Source organism: Schistocerca cancellata, chromosome 4, assembly GCF_023864275.1.
Source record: "Schistocerca cancellata isolate TAMUIC-IGC-003103 chromosome 4, iqSchCanc2.1, whole genome shotgun sequence".
Taxonomy (NCBI): domain Eukaryota; kingdom Metazoa; phylum Arthropoda; class Insecta; order Orthoptera; family Acrididae; genus Schistocerca; species Schistocerca cancellata.
Genome location: NC_064629.1, coordinates 629,345,078 through 629,359,907, shown reverse-complemented (window position 1 = coordinate 629,359,907; position 14,830 = coordinate 629,345,078). Strand labels below are relative to the sequence as shown.

General features: G+C 39.1%; 1 protein-coding gene across 2 annotated transcripts in view; it reads right to left on the bottom strand.

Moving 5' to 3' along the window:
• Nucleotides 1-14,830, bottom strand: part of LOC126183467 (rho GTPase-activating protein 12-like) — a 233,599-nt gene that overhangs the window by 1,985 nt on the left and 216,784 nt on the right. For both annotated transcript variants that reach the window (XM_049925476.1, XM_049925478.1), the window contains exon 13: nt 5,415-5,520. In XM_049925476.1, the coding sequence (XP_049781433.1) occupies nt 5,415-5,520 (106 nt within the window). The remainder of the gene's footprint in view (nt 1-5,414; nt 5,521-14,830) is intronic.

The following is a 14,830-nucleotide window of genomic DNA, read 5'->3' as shown; positions in this document are numbered from 1 at the left end:
GTAGGAGTTATGTCAACAAGCAAAAACATTGGGTCACAAACTGAATCTTGTGGGCATCCTTTACTATCTCAAAGTATTGACTATACCTGTTTTTTCAGTGGAAAAGTTAATACTTCCGACTTCATTCATAACCTATTTCTAATAAAAGGCCTCACATAATTATAGCCACCTTTAATGAACCTATCAAAACAAGCATACAACCAATATTCTGCATATGTGCCAATTTTATAAACACAAATTTCTTTGATCTATCCAGAACACACCTTTGATGATTGATCCTATGGCATCATGTGGCATTCAGTACAGCTCCAACAGCAAACCATATGATTATTGGCAAAAGACTGACAGAAGTTAATGAGTGCTCTATCAATCTCCCCACAACTCTTCATTGTTCTCATAGTGACAGATATATTGCATAAACAATTAAAGCTACATTTGTTTTTTGCTTCCTGAATAATAAAGTTAGAGCTACATCTACACTGGAACTTTACTTAAGGCTAGTTACGAGATGTACACTTCAATGTGGTCATGCTTTGTGCAGAACACTAAATGTAATAACTAAATACAAAAAACCATACCAGTTAACCCAGTGATAATACACTGGACTTGTATTTGGGAGGATGGCAGTTCAAATCCCAGTCCAGTTATCCACATGTAGGTTTAGTTAGTTACATATTTCATATGAGATTATGTTAAAATTATTAAACACATTTTTTTGTCGCAGTCATGAAACTAGACTTAAAAACTAGTTTTTCAGTTTTCAAATAAAAATTCATCAAAGGAATAGGAGGACTGTCCAGAAGAAATGATTTAAGGTTAGATTTGAAACTTGTCAAGTTTCCCTAAATCACTTGAGGTATAGGCCAGGATTATTCCTTCGAGAGGGTGCAGTCCATTTTCTTCTCGAATTTGAACTTGTGCTTTGTCCCCAACAGTCTTGGTCTCAATGGAATATTAAACCTTACATTCCTTTTTTTCTCTGCCTCTCTTGTTTTCTTAATAGACAACAACAACAACAACAAGCAGGAAAATGGATAAAATAAACAAACCACAGATACTAAGTAACACATATCCAAAGTAACAGCGTACAGCGAAGATATAACACCAAGAAAACATTGCAAATCATAGACTATAAGAAAATTATTGTTGTTGTGGTCTTCAGTCCTGAGACTGGTTTGATGCAGCTCTCCATGCTACTCTATCCTGTGCAAGCTGCTTCATCTCCCAGTACGTAATGCAGCCTACATCCTTATGAATCTGCTTAGTGTATTCATCTCTTGGTCTCCCTCTATGTTTTTTACCCTCCACGCTGCACTCCAATACTAAATTGGTGATCCACTGATGCCTCAGGACATGTCCTACCAACCGATCGCTTCTTCTAGTCAAGTTGTGCCACAAACTCCTCTTCTCCCCAATTCTATCCAATACCTCCTCATTAGTTATGTGATCTACCCATCTAATCTTCAACATTCTTCTGTAGCACCACATTTCGAAAGCTTCTATTCTCTTCTTGTCCAAACTATTTATCGTCCATGTTTCACTCCATACAAATACTTTCAGAAACGACTTCCTGACACTTAAATCTATACTCGATGTTAACAATTTTCTCTTCTTCAGAAACGCTTTCCTTGCCACTGCCAGTGTACATTTTATAACGTCTCTACTTCGACCGTCATAAGTTATTTTGCTCCCCAAATAGCAAAACTCCTTTACTACTTTAAGTGTCTCGTTTCCTAATATAATTCCCTCAGCATCACCCGACTTAATTCAACTACATTCCATTATCCTTGTTTTGCTTTTGTTGATGTTCATCTTATATCCTCGATTCAAGACACTGTCCATTCCATTCAACTGCTCTTCCAAGTCCTTTGCTGTCTCTGACAGAATTACAATGTCATCAGTGAACCTTAAAGTTTTTATTTCTTCTCCATGGATTATAATACTTACTTCAAATTTTTCTTTCGTTTCCTTTATTGCTTGCTCTATACACAGATTGAATAACATTGGGGAGAGACTACAACCATGTCTCACTCCCTTCCCAACCACTGCTTCCCTTTCATGCCCCTCGACTCTTAACTGCCATCTGGTTTCTGTACAAATTGTAAATAGCCTTTCGCTCCCTGTATTTTACCCCTGCCACCTTCAGAATTTGAAAGAGTATTCCAGTCAACATTGTCAAAAGCTTTCTCTAATCTACAAATGCTAGAAACTAAGGTTTGCCTTTTCTTAATCTAGCTTCTAAGATAAGCCGTAGGGTCAGTATTGCCTCACGTGTTCCAACATTTCTACGGAATCCAAACTGATCTTCCCCGAGGTTGGCTTCTAGCAGTTTTTCCATTCGTCTGTAAAGAATTGGCGTTACTATTTTGCAGCCGTGACTTATTAAACTGATAGTTCGGTAATTTTCACATCTCTCAACACCTGCTTTCTTTGAATTGGAATTATTAAATTCTTCTTGAAGTGTGAGGGTATTTTGCCTGTCTCATATATTTTGCTCACCAGATGGTAGAGTTTTGTCATGACTGGCTCTCCCAAGGCTGTCCGTAGTTCTAATGGAATGTTGTCTACTCCTGGGGCCTTTTTTCGACTTAGGTCTTCAGTGCTCTGTCAAACTCTTCACACAATATCATATCTCCCATTTCATCTTCATCTACATCCTCTTCCATTTCCATAATATTGCCCTCAAGTACATCACCTTTGTATAGGCCCTCAATATACTCCTTCCACCTTTCTGCTTTCTCTTCTTTGCTTAGAACTGCTTTTCCATCTGAACTCTTGATATTCATACAAGTGGTTCTCTGTTCTCCAAAGGTCTCTCTAATTTTCCTGTAGGCAGTATCTATCTTACCCCTAGTGAGGTAAGCCTTTACATCCTTACATTTGTCCTCTAGCCATCCCTGCTTAGCCATTTTGCACTTCCTGTCGATCTCATTGAGACTTTTGTATTCCTTTTTGCCTGCTTCATTTACTACATTTTTATATTTTCTCCTTTCATCAATTAAATTCAATATTTCTTCTGTTACCCAAGGATTTCTACTAGCCCTCATCTTTTTACCTACTTGATTCTCTGCTGCATTCACCACTTCATCCCTCAAAGCTACCCATTCTTCTTCTACTGTATTTCTTTCCCCCATTCTTGTCAATAGTTCCCTTATGCTCTCCCTGAAACTCTGTACAACCTCTGGTTTAGTCAGTTTATCCAGGTCCCATCTCCTTAAATTGCCACCTTTTTGCAGATTCTTCAGTTTTAATCTACAGTTCATAACCAATAGATTGTGGTCAGAGTCCACATCTGCCCCTGGAAATGTCTTTTAGTTTAAAACCTGGTTCCTAAATCTCTGTCTTACCATTATATAATCTATCTGAAACCTGTCAGTAACAAAATTATTATGTGAAAATTAAAAAATTAAACATAAAAATCTTGACAAAAAGCAAATGAAATTTCAGGTAAAAAACATTATTAGATCCAAACTTAAGAAAATGATCAAAACATAACTCAATTTCCACACATCACTACGAACATACAAAAAACTGACTAATCTATGTCTAAAAGTCAGGTGTAACATTACGCCTACAATAAACATCCAAGTAATGTTTAAATACAAATCCCAACAAAGACAGCATATGGCAGCATCAATATTACGTGTAAGGTAAAAACACCAATTGTGTATAACAACTTTCAAATCGTAGTTACAGTTTACAATATCAAGGCTATCTTCTTTAAATGCATTTACAGAAGACCTGATGACGGCAATATGCTCAAATGAGCTCATCGTGATTTACTCAGTAAACATCATATAGTGAGCAGTGTAACTGGCACATCTTTATCGCAATCATGTCGCTACGAGACACAGTTTGCACTGTGGGCTCCAAAAAAGCTCAACAACATTTGACGTTTGTGGATTCTGCTCTTAGTTGCTACAGGCATATTATTATAAAATACAGCTGAGAACCATGGCCACACAAATACTTTATTTAGGCCAAATGTTGCCCTAGGGCAGGGCTTAACAACTGACCGGTTTTGGGCCCGAGTACTCGCGTCTGCTCAGGCACGTGCTCGCGAGCAGCTGCAACGTCGCGGAGTAGGGAGGGAGGGGAAATGCGCGCGCACGTTTGAATAGGGCCGCAGCATGCCTATTGAATTCGCGCCGACTGTGTAACGTTTAAAGTACTACGATCAGCTCTTAACAGTCACTTCGCTGGTTAAGAATCATGTGAAGTCGCCATTGTGTAACCCCAATCATGCTTTCGCAGTTCAACCCCCATTGGGAGGAATTGTATCTGTTTACTGAAAAAGATGGTGTTGCAAAATGTTTAGTATGTCACAAAACGCTGAATTCTTTTACAAAATTTAATTTGCAGCGACATTATATGTCGTACCACGCGAAAGACTACGGACGTGGAAAATGTGATTGACCAGATCGTGCACAGGTAGTTATTAAACTTAAAAGGAAGCTATCCGAAGAAGATCTGGACAACGAAGAAAAATAAACTGAGGCAGCTCTCAGAGTGGATTACAAAATTGCTTTGCTTTTAGCAAAATCCTTGCGCCCCTTAACTGATGGCGATTTAATAAAAGAATGTTTGGTAGTTGCAGCAGAACATTTGTGTCCATCTCAAGTTGAACAGTTTCGGATTGTGCCATTATCTAACATGACCATTATGCGTCGCATACAGGACATGGCAGGCGACGTCCAGAGCCAGCTTGCAAATATCTGTAAGGATTTTATGGTGTATTCTCTAGCTCTGGACAAAAGTGTTGATATCACTGGAACAGCGCAGCTTTCCATATTTATTAGAGGTGTTAATAGAGATCTTCAGGCGAGGGAGGAGCTCCTCGATGTAGTAGCCATGAAGAACACTAGAACCGGAGGTGATATTTTAAGTAGTGTTGAAGAAAGTGTTGAAAATATAGGATTGTCGTGGAATTCTTTAGTTTCAGTGTCTACAGATGGTAGAGGCATACACTAAGCTAATAAAATTATGTGGCACATGTACATTCTCCTTTATTTGTTTCATTTGTCGCAGTAATAATTCGTGAGTGATATCCCTGCAGGTGGCCGCGGATTTACATCGACTGGCAGCAGCTGTTGTGTACCCCACGTGACTCTCCCCACTCTCCGCTCTGGTCCGGTAGTGGGGGTAGTGTGCTTTCAACTGTAGGTGAAAACAATGGCTATCTATAGAGCTATGAAGAGGTGTTACCAGAGAGTCATTTACAAAATCGCATTGTAGACGCGGGAAGCAGGTGCACCCAGGGTACAGAAACTGTCTGGGATCATCTCACATTGAGTCTACTGCAGGAGCACATATAAGGTTTTGTTTCTAAAAGAAAATTGTCAAAATGAATACCCATGCAATGCCATGTTTGTCAGCTAGTACAATATAAAAGAAGGTTGATTTGCTACACGTACCTCAGTAGATGTTGCAGGAGAAATTTCAAAGTACATCTATTAGGTTTTGGAAGAGATTTCACTATCTCTTGAAAGTCTCTGAGTTTTTCCTCTTCCTGAGACTTCGCTGTAACAGAAAATAACTACTATTAATTATAATGCTGGAAACAAATTCACTATCTTAAAAACACCACATAACAGAAACAATCACAAAAACACCACATAACAGAAACAATCACTTTACTTATTAGAGAGAGGGGGGAGGGAGGAAAGGGGAGGGATTTTACCCAATACACTAGTCACTATAGTGTGCATCATTTACAACGGCGGCTGAGTTTAGGTTCGTTCTGCGCATCTGACATCACAAAACACAGTCAGCCAATGAACAGAGAATGACGTTGCCAGAGCCGACTGCAGTGCAGAGCACGGACGAGTGTCTTCAGTTTTAGAAATGTTCAGTCATAAATAAAGTAATTGAACAAAAGCAATGTCTTGATAGCAGACTTTCTTTTATAGAAAGTTTTGAAAAGCATTCTTTATACCAATTGCTTCATATTGTATTAATTAATTAAACCAAACAAGCAATAAGCCTCCTAATTCAGGCGATAGCAAGGAAAGGTGTTTGTATGGTTCTCACGAACCACTTTTTCACAATAAAGAACGGTGGTAATTGTTTATTTCCTATTGTACTTCGACAAAACGTGAATAATTCATAGTCATACCAACATTGTTTGTCGGTATTTTGCATGCTGTTTTAAAGTCCTCCAGGAGTTCATTTGAATGAGGAGCTGCGTTAGCATAATGGTTAAGGTATTCGGTTGCTACGTGAAAAGTTTTGAGTTCAAACCTTATTCGGTACTTAATATTTTCTTTATTTAAAAACAATATCGAAGTGTCTTACTTTATGAATTTTATTCGTTTGAATGTAATTTTTTGAAATTTCTAGTGCTTTGTCTCTTCATTATAATCATAATAAGTTGCCGGTTTTTCTAATTTTGTCCTCCAATATTTCTTTTCACAGCAATTAAAAACAATGAAAAGACACACATACAATATTCATGTTATCTGTTATGTTTGTATATCTTCTCTTCTGCTGTCGCTGTTTTACTATTCATATTGAGACATATTCTTTGCGACAGTATTAAAAGTATTATTTAGAGCAGAATTTCGGCTTGTACGTTGCCGAGCCACTTGATTGTCTGAAGCAATTCTTTGCTTCGCTGCTTTGCATCATCGTCATATTCAATGTTTTCGTCAACTGATCTATGTTTTGGCAAGTATTTGCTGTCCGTTGTGACAAACACAAACTGTTTGCGCACTGCACCTCACTGACAATATATTTTAGTTTCTATGTTTTATTACGTCCACAATTCAGTTTTGTGTACTTCGCTAATTTTGTTTTAATCAGAACTTTTTGGAAAAAAGCGAAATGACTCTGGTATAAATAAAACTTTTATTACAGTCGCAAAAGACGGAATATTTCTCAATATTGTATACAACACCTATCTGGTACTTAAATTAAATGAGATATTGTTATACAGTAAATTTTATATGAAATTTAGGTATCTTGTCTACATTTCATTCTCAACATTGTGGCAACTAAAATCGACCATACGGAAAGTATACGCTATGGACTTTTACCTCTGCAAACTCTTCAAAATTTTGTGCAATGGTTTACTACATTTAATGCTGCACAATAACTGCGTTGAACATCGAAACAAAATTAAGTCATTTATGGGGGGAAGATATTAGTCAAGAAGATGTGTAAAAATCAAATTTTTGGGCCAATTAGTTTTTGTGAAATCGAATGATAAGTGTGTCAAAGCAGTCGGAACACCATGTGTCAGCACAGGTGAACAGTGCAGTGATGACAAAATCGCACACAGCACGGAACGCGGGGAGCACGTCTCTGTGGCAGCGATAGGGTTAATGCAGCCGTGGTGGCTTTACTTCATAAACTGCGCACTCCCCCCTAAACATAAGTTTGCGAACTATACTATACTGTGGTGCTGCTTCTCTTGGTGCATGCGTCATTTGCAACTGGCAACGCACCAATCTCCCGCGTCTGGGCAGGCACGCGCGACCCGTCACGATATAAGAATTCAACTATAGCAATGTAAAATTGTAAACTTTCGTTTTACTGTGAACTCTCATGTTATAAGCCATATTAATCAACTGAGTAAATGTAAAAATTCAAACCCAGAAAAATTTGACTGACTGACTGATTAAATGATATAAAAATTGGGATGAGCCACCAACCTTAATAACATAATTAGTTAAAATTTAGACCACTGAGATCTGTACACAAACAAACACTGCATATTGGTTGGTCCTTTCACTAAATCATGATACCATGTGTCAATAGTGCAGTGACAACATATAGGGGATGGCACAATGGCCCACAGAATTCTTTGTAAAAGCTTCATGTGCCCTGCACTGCCACCTCGCAAAATGACACAGCCTTCCCCAGCTCTTCCACAGGGAAGCAGAATTGTCTCCTTGCAGGAGCTTTGGAAAATGCTGTGTCTAACATAATTTATTAAACTGACACACACACACACACACACACACACACACACACATTAAATCAGGGGCTCAGATGATTCTGTAATGATCTGGATGTTTGCTATTGGGTGGAGGATTGTATTGTATGTTAACTGGGGGCCTAGAAATGACGGAGAGGCTCCACTCCACCCCGCCGCAGTGGTCCACAACCCCCTAACGACTACCGCAGTCCACTTCACCCCCATGCCTCCCCACACCGAACCACTCTTTCAGGGTCCAGTCCACTTCACCCCCATGCCTCCCCACACCGAACCACACTTTCAGGGTTATTGTGCGCCCCCCCCCCCCCCCCCCCCCCCCCCCGTGAACTAATCACAGTTAAGGCACATGCCAAACTGAGATTCACTGGAAGAATCCTCAGTAGTGCAGTCCACACATATAGGAGGTAACTTATAGAACACTTGTGCAACTAATACTAGAATATTGTTCGCCAGCCTGGCACCTGTACGAGACAGGATTGACAGAGGAAATAAAGAAGATCCACAGAGCAGCAGCATTTTTCATTACAGGATCATTTTGTAAGCATGAAAGCGTCATCCAATTCCAATGGCAGATTCAGCAAGAGAGATGGTGTGTCAGGGTGTATGGTTTTCTATTAAAATTTTGATAGTGTACATTCGTAAAAGAGTCGACCAATATGTTGACAATGCTGAGCATGTAGAGACCGTTGCACTCTAGGGCCATAACAGAACATGGAAATGTCAGTAAGCAAAAGTTCGTAGAAAACTGTGTGTCTATAAAAATATTGATGCACGAAGCATACAACAACTTTCACTTCTTACCAAGAACCAGGAAAATTCTGGGCCTACACAACATCATGTCAAAGGCTTCTATCCAGTCAGTCGCCAACTAATATGGCGCTACAATAGAAGACAGTGAAATGAAAGCTGATGTTTTGAATTTCACATTTAAGAAATTATTCACACAGGGTGATCATTCAGACATACCATCGTTTGACTGTCATACCCACTCCCCATATGGAGGACACAGTAACAGGCATCCCTAGCATAGAGAAGCAACTGAAGTAGTTGAAAACAAATAAGTTGTAGGTTCCAAATGGAATCCCAAATCAGTTTTACAGAGAGTAATCTATGGCACTACTGCTTGCTTAACTTCCATTTATTGTGAACCTCTCACCCAGTACAAAGTCTTAAGCGAAAGTAAAAAAAGTGCCGGTGACTCCCGTATTTAAAAAGGGTAAAAGAACGGACTGTAATATTACAGGCGAGTATCCTTAACCAGGGTATATACACAGATAAGGAAGAAAAAAAAAAGCCCTGATTTTTCCGAGACTTCCCAGTTAAAAATAACTTTTCCCCTGCGTGAAAATACACTTTTTCCATGTTAAGTGACAGTATACCTTCTCTCGGAACTGTAAAAGTTATAAATCCTTTAAATGTCTATGGTTTTATACACTTCTCGGCACTTTAGAAAACAAAACTTGGGGGGTGAGGGGGTGGGGGGAGAGGGATGGGAGGTGGGGGTGGGAGACACGTTTTGGAAAGATCTTCGATGTGTAGCAACATGGACACTGCATATTTTTGTGTTATGAAAGTATGAAAGTATAAATGCCAATTCTACCAAACACCACATGTTACTTTCCAAAGCATTGAAATCAAGATTGCAATGCACTTTTGTAAGCCAGTCACAGCTCACGTCACGTGATCTCGCCACCTGATGACAGAGGATATTCAGAGCATAGTACACGTGATGCAGTCAGCCAATAGCAACATCACTGTTAAGTAGCGCGAACACACAAATAGGAAAAGTTAACGGTTTAAATTAGTATACACAGTGTTGCTACAAGAAAAGCAAAGCTTTCACACATAATATTGGTCTCTAAGATTTGTGGGGACATAGAACCACTGGCTCACCCCCCAATAATATCGTTACCCTACCATAGGAAGAACAACTGCATATTTGCCAAATCAGTTCTCTATAGTATGCGCTCTATGCTACACACATTGTGTATATGCTGTGAGAATAAAAGTATTCATAGTAAGTGACGGGAGTACGAGTGATTATTTATCATCGTAATTACGACGTCTGCTCTCCCCTGCCTATAGATTAATAAGCTGCAAGAGAATCTAAGCTTTCACATATAATGTTGATCTCTTTTGCACGTGTTACACTTCAAGATACATCACATCAATGTACCACTAAAATGTTTAATACCGACATAAATGTCTGATCTTCTGGGCACGAAATTCTTCCAAACGGCTTGTCCTCAAAGAGTTGATTTTTTAAATGAGAGTCAAATGCTCTGTGACTTAAGAAATTCATTGTACATTTTTGCATGTAGTTCACCTTGTGTAAAAGGAAATTTATTTTGAAAGCTTTTTCAAACCACCATTTGCAATATTCTCCCGTGACCTGTTAGAAATAAGTTCATTTCAGCATTTGTCAAAGAGTGCCAGATAACAGGCGTCACCGCGCTTGTGCAGCTACGATGACGTAGGAAGCCCATATGTTCGTACGTGTAAGACATTTAAAGATCTTACATTGTGTCATAAAAGAAGAAAGACACCAGAGGATACACCAAGAGCATCGGATATTCGTGAACCGTATTCAAATGCATAATTTGGCTTATAGTGCACATTCGCATGTCCAGATTGCCAATGAACTAGGCCTCGACCTGGCATTAAACTTTTCAGTGTTAATTTTCTTGAAGTACCAATACTGAATTATCTCACGTTTGGTTCATTATTATGGCATAATGCTATACATGCTAGAAGGTGAAAATGTGCACTTGAAATGCAGCAAACAGTTGAAACTAGCCAATAGTGTGGAATTAAACACTTAATTTCAAATAAATTGACTGTCTCAGCGGAAAGATTAACAACAGTCCAGCTCTCTAGCAAACCAACAAAAATAACTTCATTGTTCTACAAGGAATGCTTGACTGTCAGAAAGTTGGAACACGGTGTAGACATGGACAAGGAAAAAAAATTCCCGTATTTTTCCTGGATCTCCCGGTTGTCCCGAGTCGTATACACCCTGTGGAAATAAAATAAGATCTGAAACTAATAACATTTTAGCCCTCTGCAATTAGGTAAAGGTATTTTAATTCACTTGATAGCTCCTGGCCACACAAATCCGTTTTGTTTTCATTTGACGTGAGAGCACTAAAAAACAGCAAAATCACTCAATGTTGAGGTAAGATGTAAAAAATTTAAAAAGAATCGACATTTCAAAAAATGTTCATTTTGTAGTGCACATCTTTCTGAACAGTCTCATACATAAAAAACACATTTGAGGAAATGTTAAGACATGATATTTGGTCTTTAGCATGCCAAAGTGCGCTGCCACAGCCCTTCACACAACATTCTTCTATCGTACATCACTGTATTTCGCTCTGTGGAATTCAAACGTGTATATTTTGTAATGGATGTCATCAAACTATATTCACGACAGGGAAATAAAATATCCTCCGTGGTGCCTCTCCTGCTACCAGTCGGCCGGTCCCTCTTTCTTTAAAAATAAATAAATAAATGGTTCAAATGGCTCTGAGCACTATGTGACTTAACTTCTGGGGTCATCAGTCGCCTAGAACTTAGAACTAATTGAACCTAACTAACCTAAGGACATCATACACATCCATGCCCGAGGCAGGATTCGAACCTGCGACCATAGCAGTCGCTCAGTTCCAGACTGTAGTGCCTAGAACCACACAGCCACTCCGGCCGGCCTAAATAAATAAATAAAAATAAGAAAGAGCAAATAGTACCCAAGACTGGTGTGATTTCTTGATCTGATTATGTCTATTTTGTCACTGTCTGCTAGATGAAATGAAATAGGCCTGTCCAATATTGCAGCAATTGTAACACACACCAAATAAATGAGAATGTTTTGGCACAAATGGTCATTTCTATAGCACGACATAATGTAATTCATGAAGTACCAATATCAGATGCCTATTAGGCCTACTAATAGCAAAAATTTCATTCATACACTCCAGCTTCTCAAGGATGAGATCAAAAAGTAGTAGTATGAAATTTTTGTGTAAATTTGGAATCGTCATATTCTTCCATAACTTGTGTGATGTCCCCATTTGTTCTCCTTCCTCGTTTCAACAAACAATCTTGTCATCACTAATTTTGTAACTATTCCTGCCAGTGTTAAGACTCATTCTCTGGTTAGATTCACTAATCCTGCCACAATCACCAGTTTAGTTATCCCAGATTTATTCTCTGGTTAGGCGTTATTACATGTCTATATAACGCATTTCCCGCGCTGCTCCCAGAATTGAACTTAAGAGGCTGCTAGCCGGGGGCTGTACACTAGTAAGTGTAGCAATCTGGCCAAAACTTTTCAGTCAAAATTTCATTTTCTTGGGTACACCAAGAAGATAATATGTAATTTTTCTTAACTCTTATTCCGGTTTGTCATTTATTTGCACTCTGGTACTCCAAAACTATGGATTTCACTGGTAATTATAATGAAGCAAATCATTCGAAAACCCAGTCAACCACATAACAAACAGTGATTGGCATTCATCCATTTGGCTTTATTTCGCTCAGTTCGTATAGCTCCATTCCCTTTTGTATGCAGGAAAGTTTATTTTTAGACGCAATCGAGAGTCCTCTGGTAGAGACATCACATACACTATGCATGCATTCAAAACTCAACTTATGCTTCATTCAGAAATCAACTTGGAATGTGTTAAAAAATGTTAAGAAATCTGCAGGGATGTGTTTCAAAATCATATGAATAATTGATAGACCAACGTGTACTGGATGCTAGGCACTTTGTGAAACAGTTTGCCCCTCCACCTGCTACAAAGACCTCTACATCCGGGCCTGCTGCGCATGTGTGAATCTGGCAGCTTGGGTGCAATAGTAAAATTTTTCCGGGTAGCGTCTGGCTGCTTGCTGCTACTGCTTGTACAGCTAACAGCCATACTTCTGTAACCAGAAGCGGGTGAAGGTACTACTCGTATGCGACTCAACTGCACATGTGCATGAGCCTGCTCGCAACTGCTCGAAGGAATTTAATGTAAACAGTTGTGACGTCACGCTCATCGGAGGCAATTTGTTGTTATGAAGCATTGCATAGTTTTCTTAAAGCCTTTGACACATTTTGCTGGTGGCAGACACTTGTATGAGCACTGTGTTTTGCTGTTGTATGTGGTGCATTTCCTTTGCAACTTAGATTTTATTTTCATAATTTATCCCGTTCATATTTTATTGCTGCAGTATTATTCTGCAGTAACGGGATACAGTAATATCCTTTGTTAGAGTAATAGTTCTTACCAGCAAAAATTTAACTGATAACTAAAACAATGGAAAATTCCCAGAATTCTAAAAATTCCCAGGTTTTTCCCAGATCTCCCGGTGGTCCCGGGTCGTATACACCCTGCCTTACCATCTGTTTGTTGCAGAACTCTTGAACATATTTTAAGTTCAAATGTATTAAATTTCCTTGGGTCTGTAAAGCCTCTATCAAACAAATCAGCACAGATCTAGGAAATATTGCCTGTGTGAAACTCAGCTTGCCATTTCCTCACACAATATCCTGTGAGAGGAAGGGCAGAAAGACACGTTCCACATTTCTAGATTTCTGCTTAGTGTTTTACACTGTGCCTCACTGCAAAAAACTGTTAAAGTTCCAATCATACCTAATAAGTTCCCAGGTATGTGAGTGTCTCAGAGGCTTCTTCAGTAATAGAACCCAGGACATTATTCTTGACAGCAGATGTTCATAAGAGACAAGGGTATAACCAGGAGTTCCTCATGGAAGTGTGATAGGACCATGTTTGTTCACTATAAACATAAATGATCTGATAGATAGGGTAAGCAGCAATCTGTGAATGTTTGCTGATGTTGCTGTTATGTACAGGAGTATCATTATTGAGTGATGGCAGAAGAGTACTGGAGGACATACATAGAATTTCTATTTGGTGTGATGAATGGCAACTTGCTCTAAATGTACAAAAATGAAAGTTAATGCAGACGAGTAGAAACATAAGTTAATTCAGATGAGCAGGAATAGGAACTCTGTAATGTTCAAATACAGTAGTAGTGTTGAGCTGCTCGACATGGTCACATTGATTAAATACCTAGGCATATTGTTGCAAAGGACGGCAGTAGGGAAGGCGAAAGATCAACTTTGGTTTACTGGGAGAGTTTTGCGAAAGTGCAGCTCATCTATAAAGGAAACTACATATAGAACACTAATGCAACCCATTCTTGAGCAGTGCTTCACTGTTTGTGATCACCACAATGTCGTATTACAGACATTGAAGCAATTTAGAGGTGTGCAGCTGAAGTTGTTACTGGTAGATTTGATCAACATGTGAATGTTATGGAGATTCCCCATGAACTCAAATGGGAATCCCTGGAGGAAGGACAATGTCCTTTCATGAAACACTATTAAGAAAGTTTAGAGAACTGTCATCTACAACAGGCTGCAGAAGAGGAAAGGGAACGACTGGCAGTGGTACACGGTACCATCCACCACATACCATTTGGTAGTTTGCAGAGAGTGAGTGCAAATGTAGATGCATATGAATATATTGTTCCCTACACACATCACATGAAAAGAAGACCATGGCAGTAAAATTAGAGAGAGTCCAGCTCACACAGAGGGTTACCAAATCTCTCATCCTGCAGACTAGAAGCGACTGGAATAAGAAAGGAGGTAACTGACAATGGGACACACAGTACCCTCTGCCACAGACCGTATGCTGGCTTGCAAAGTTTAGATGTACATGCCGGTATATTGCTTCTCTCCCTTCCTCTCCAATCAATCAAAGGCAAAATAATGAATCACAGATTTACTCAGATGTGTTGTCAGTATTCTACTGAAAGAAAATTAAAAGAAGTACATAAATAAGTAGCCAGGTGGCAGTTGTTAATCAGCAAGGCACTCTG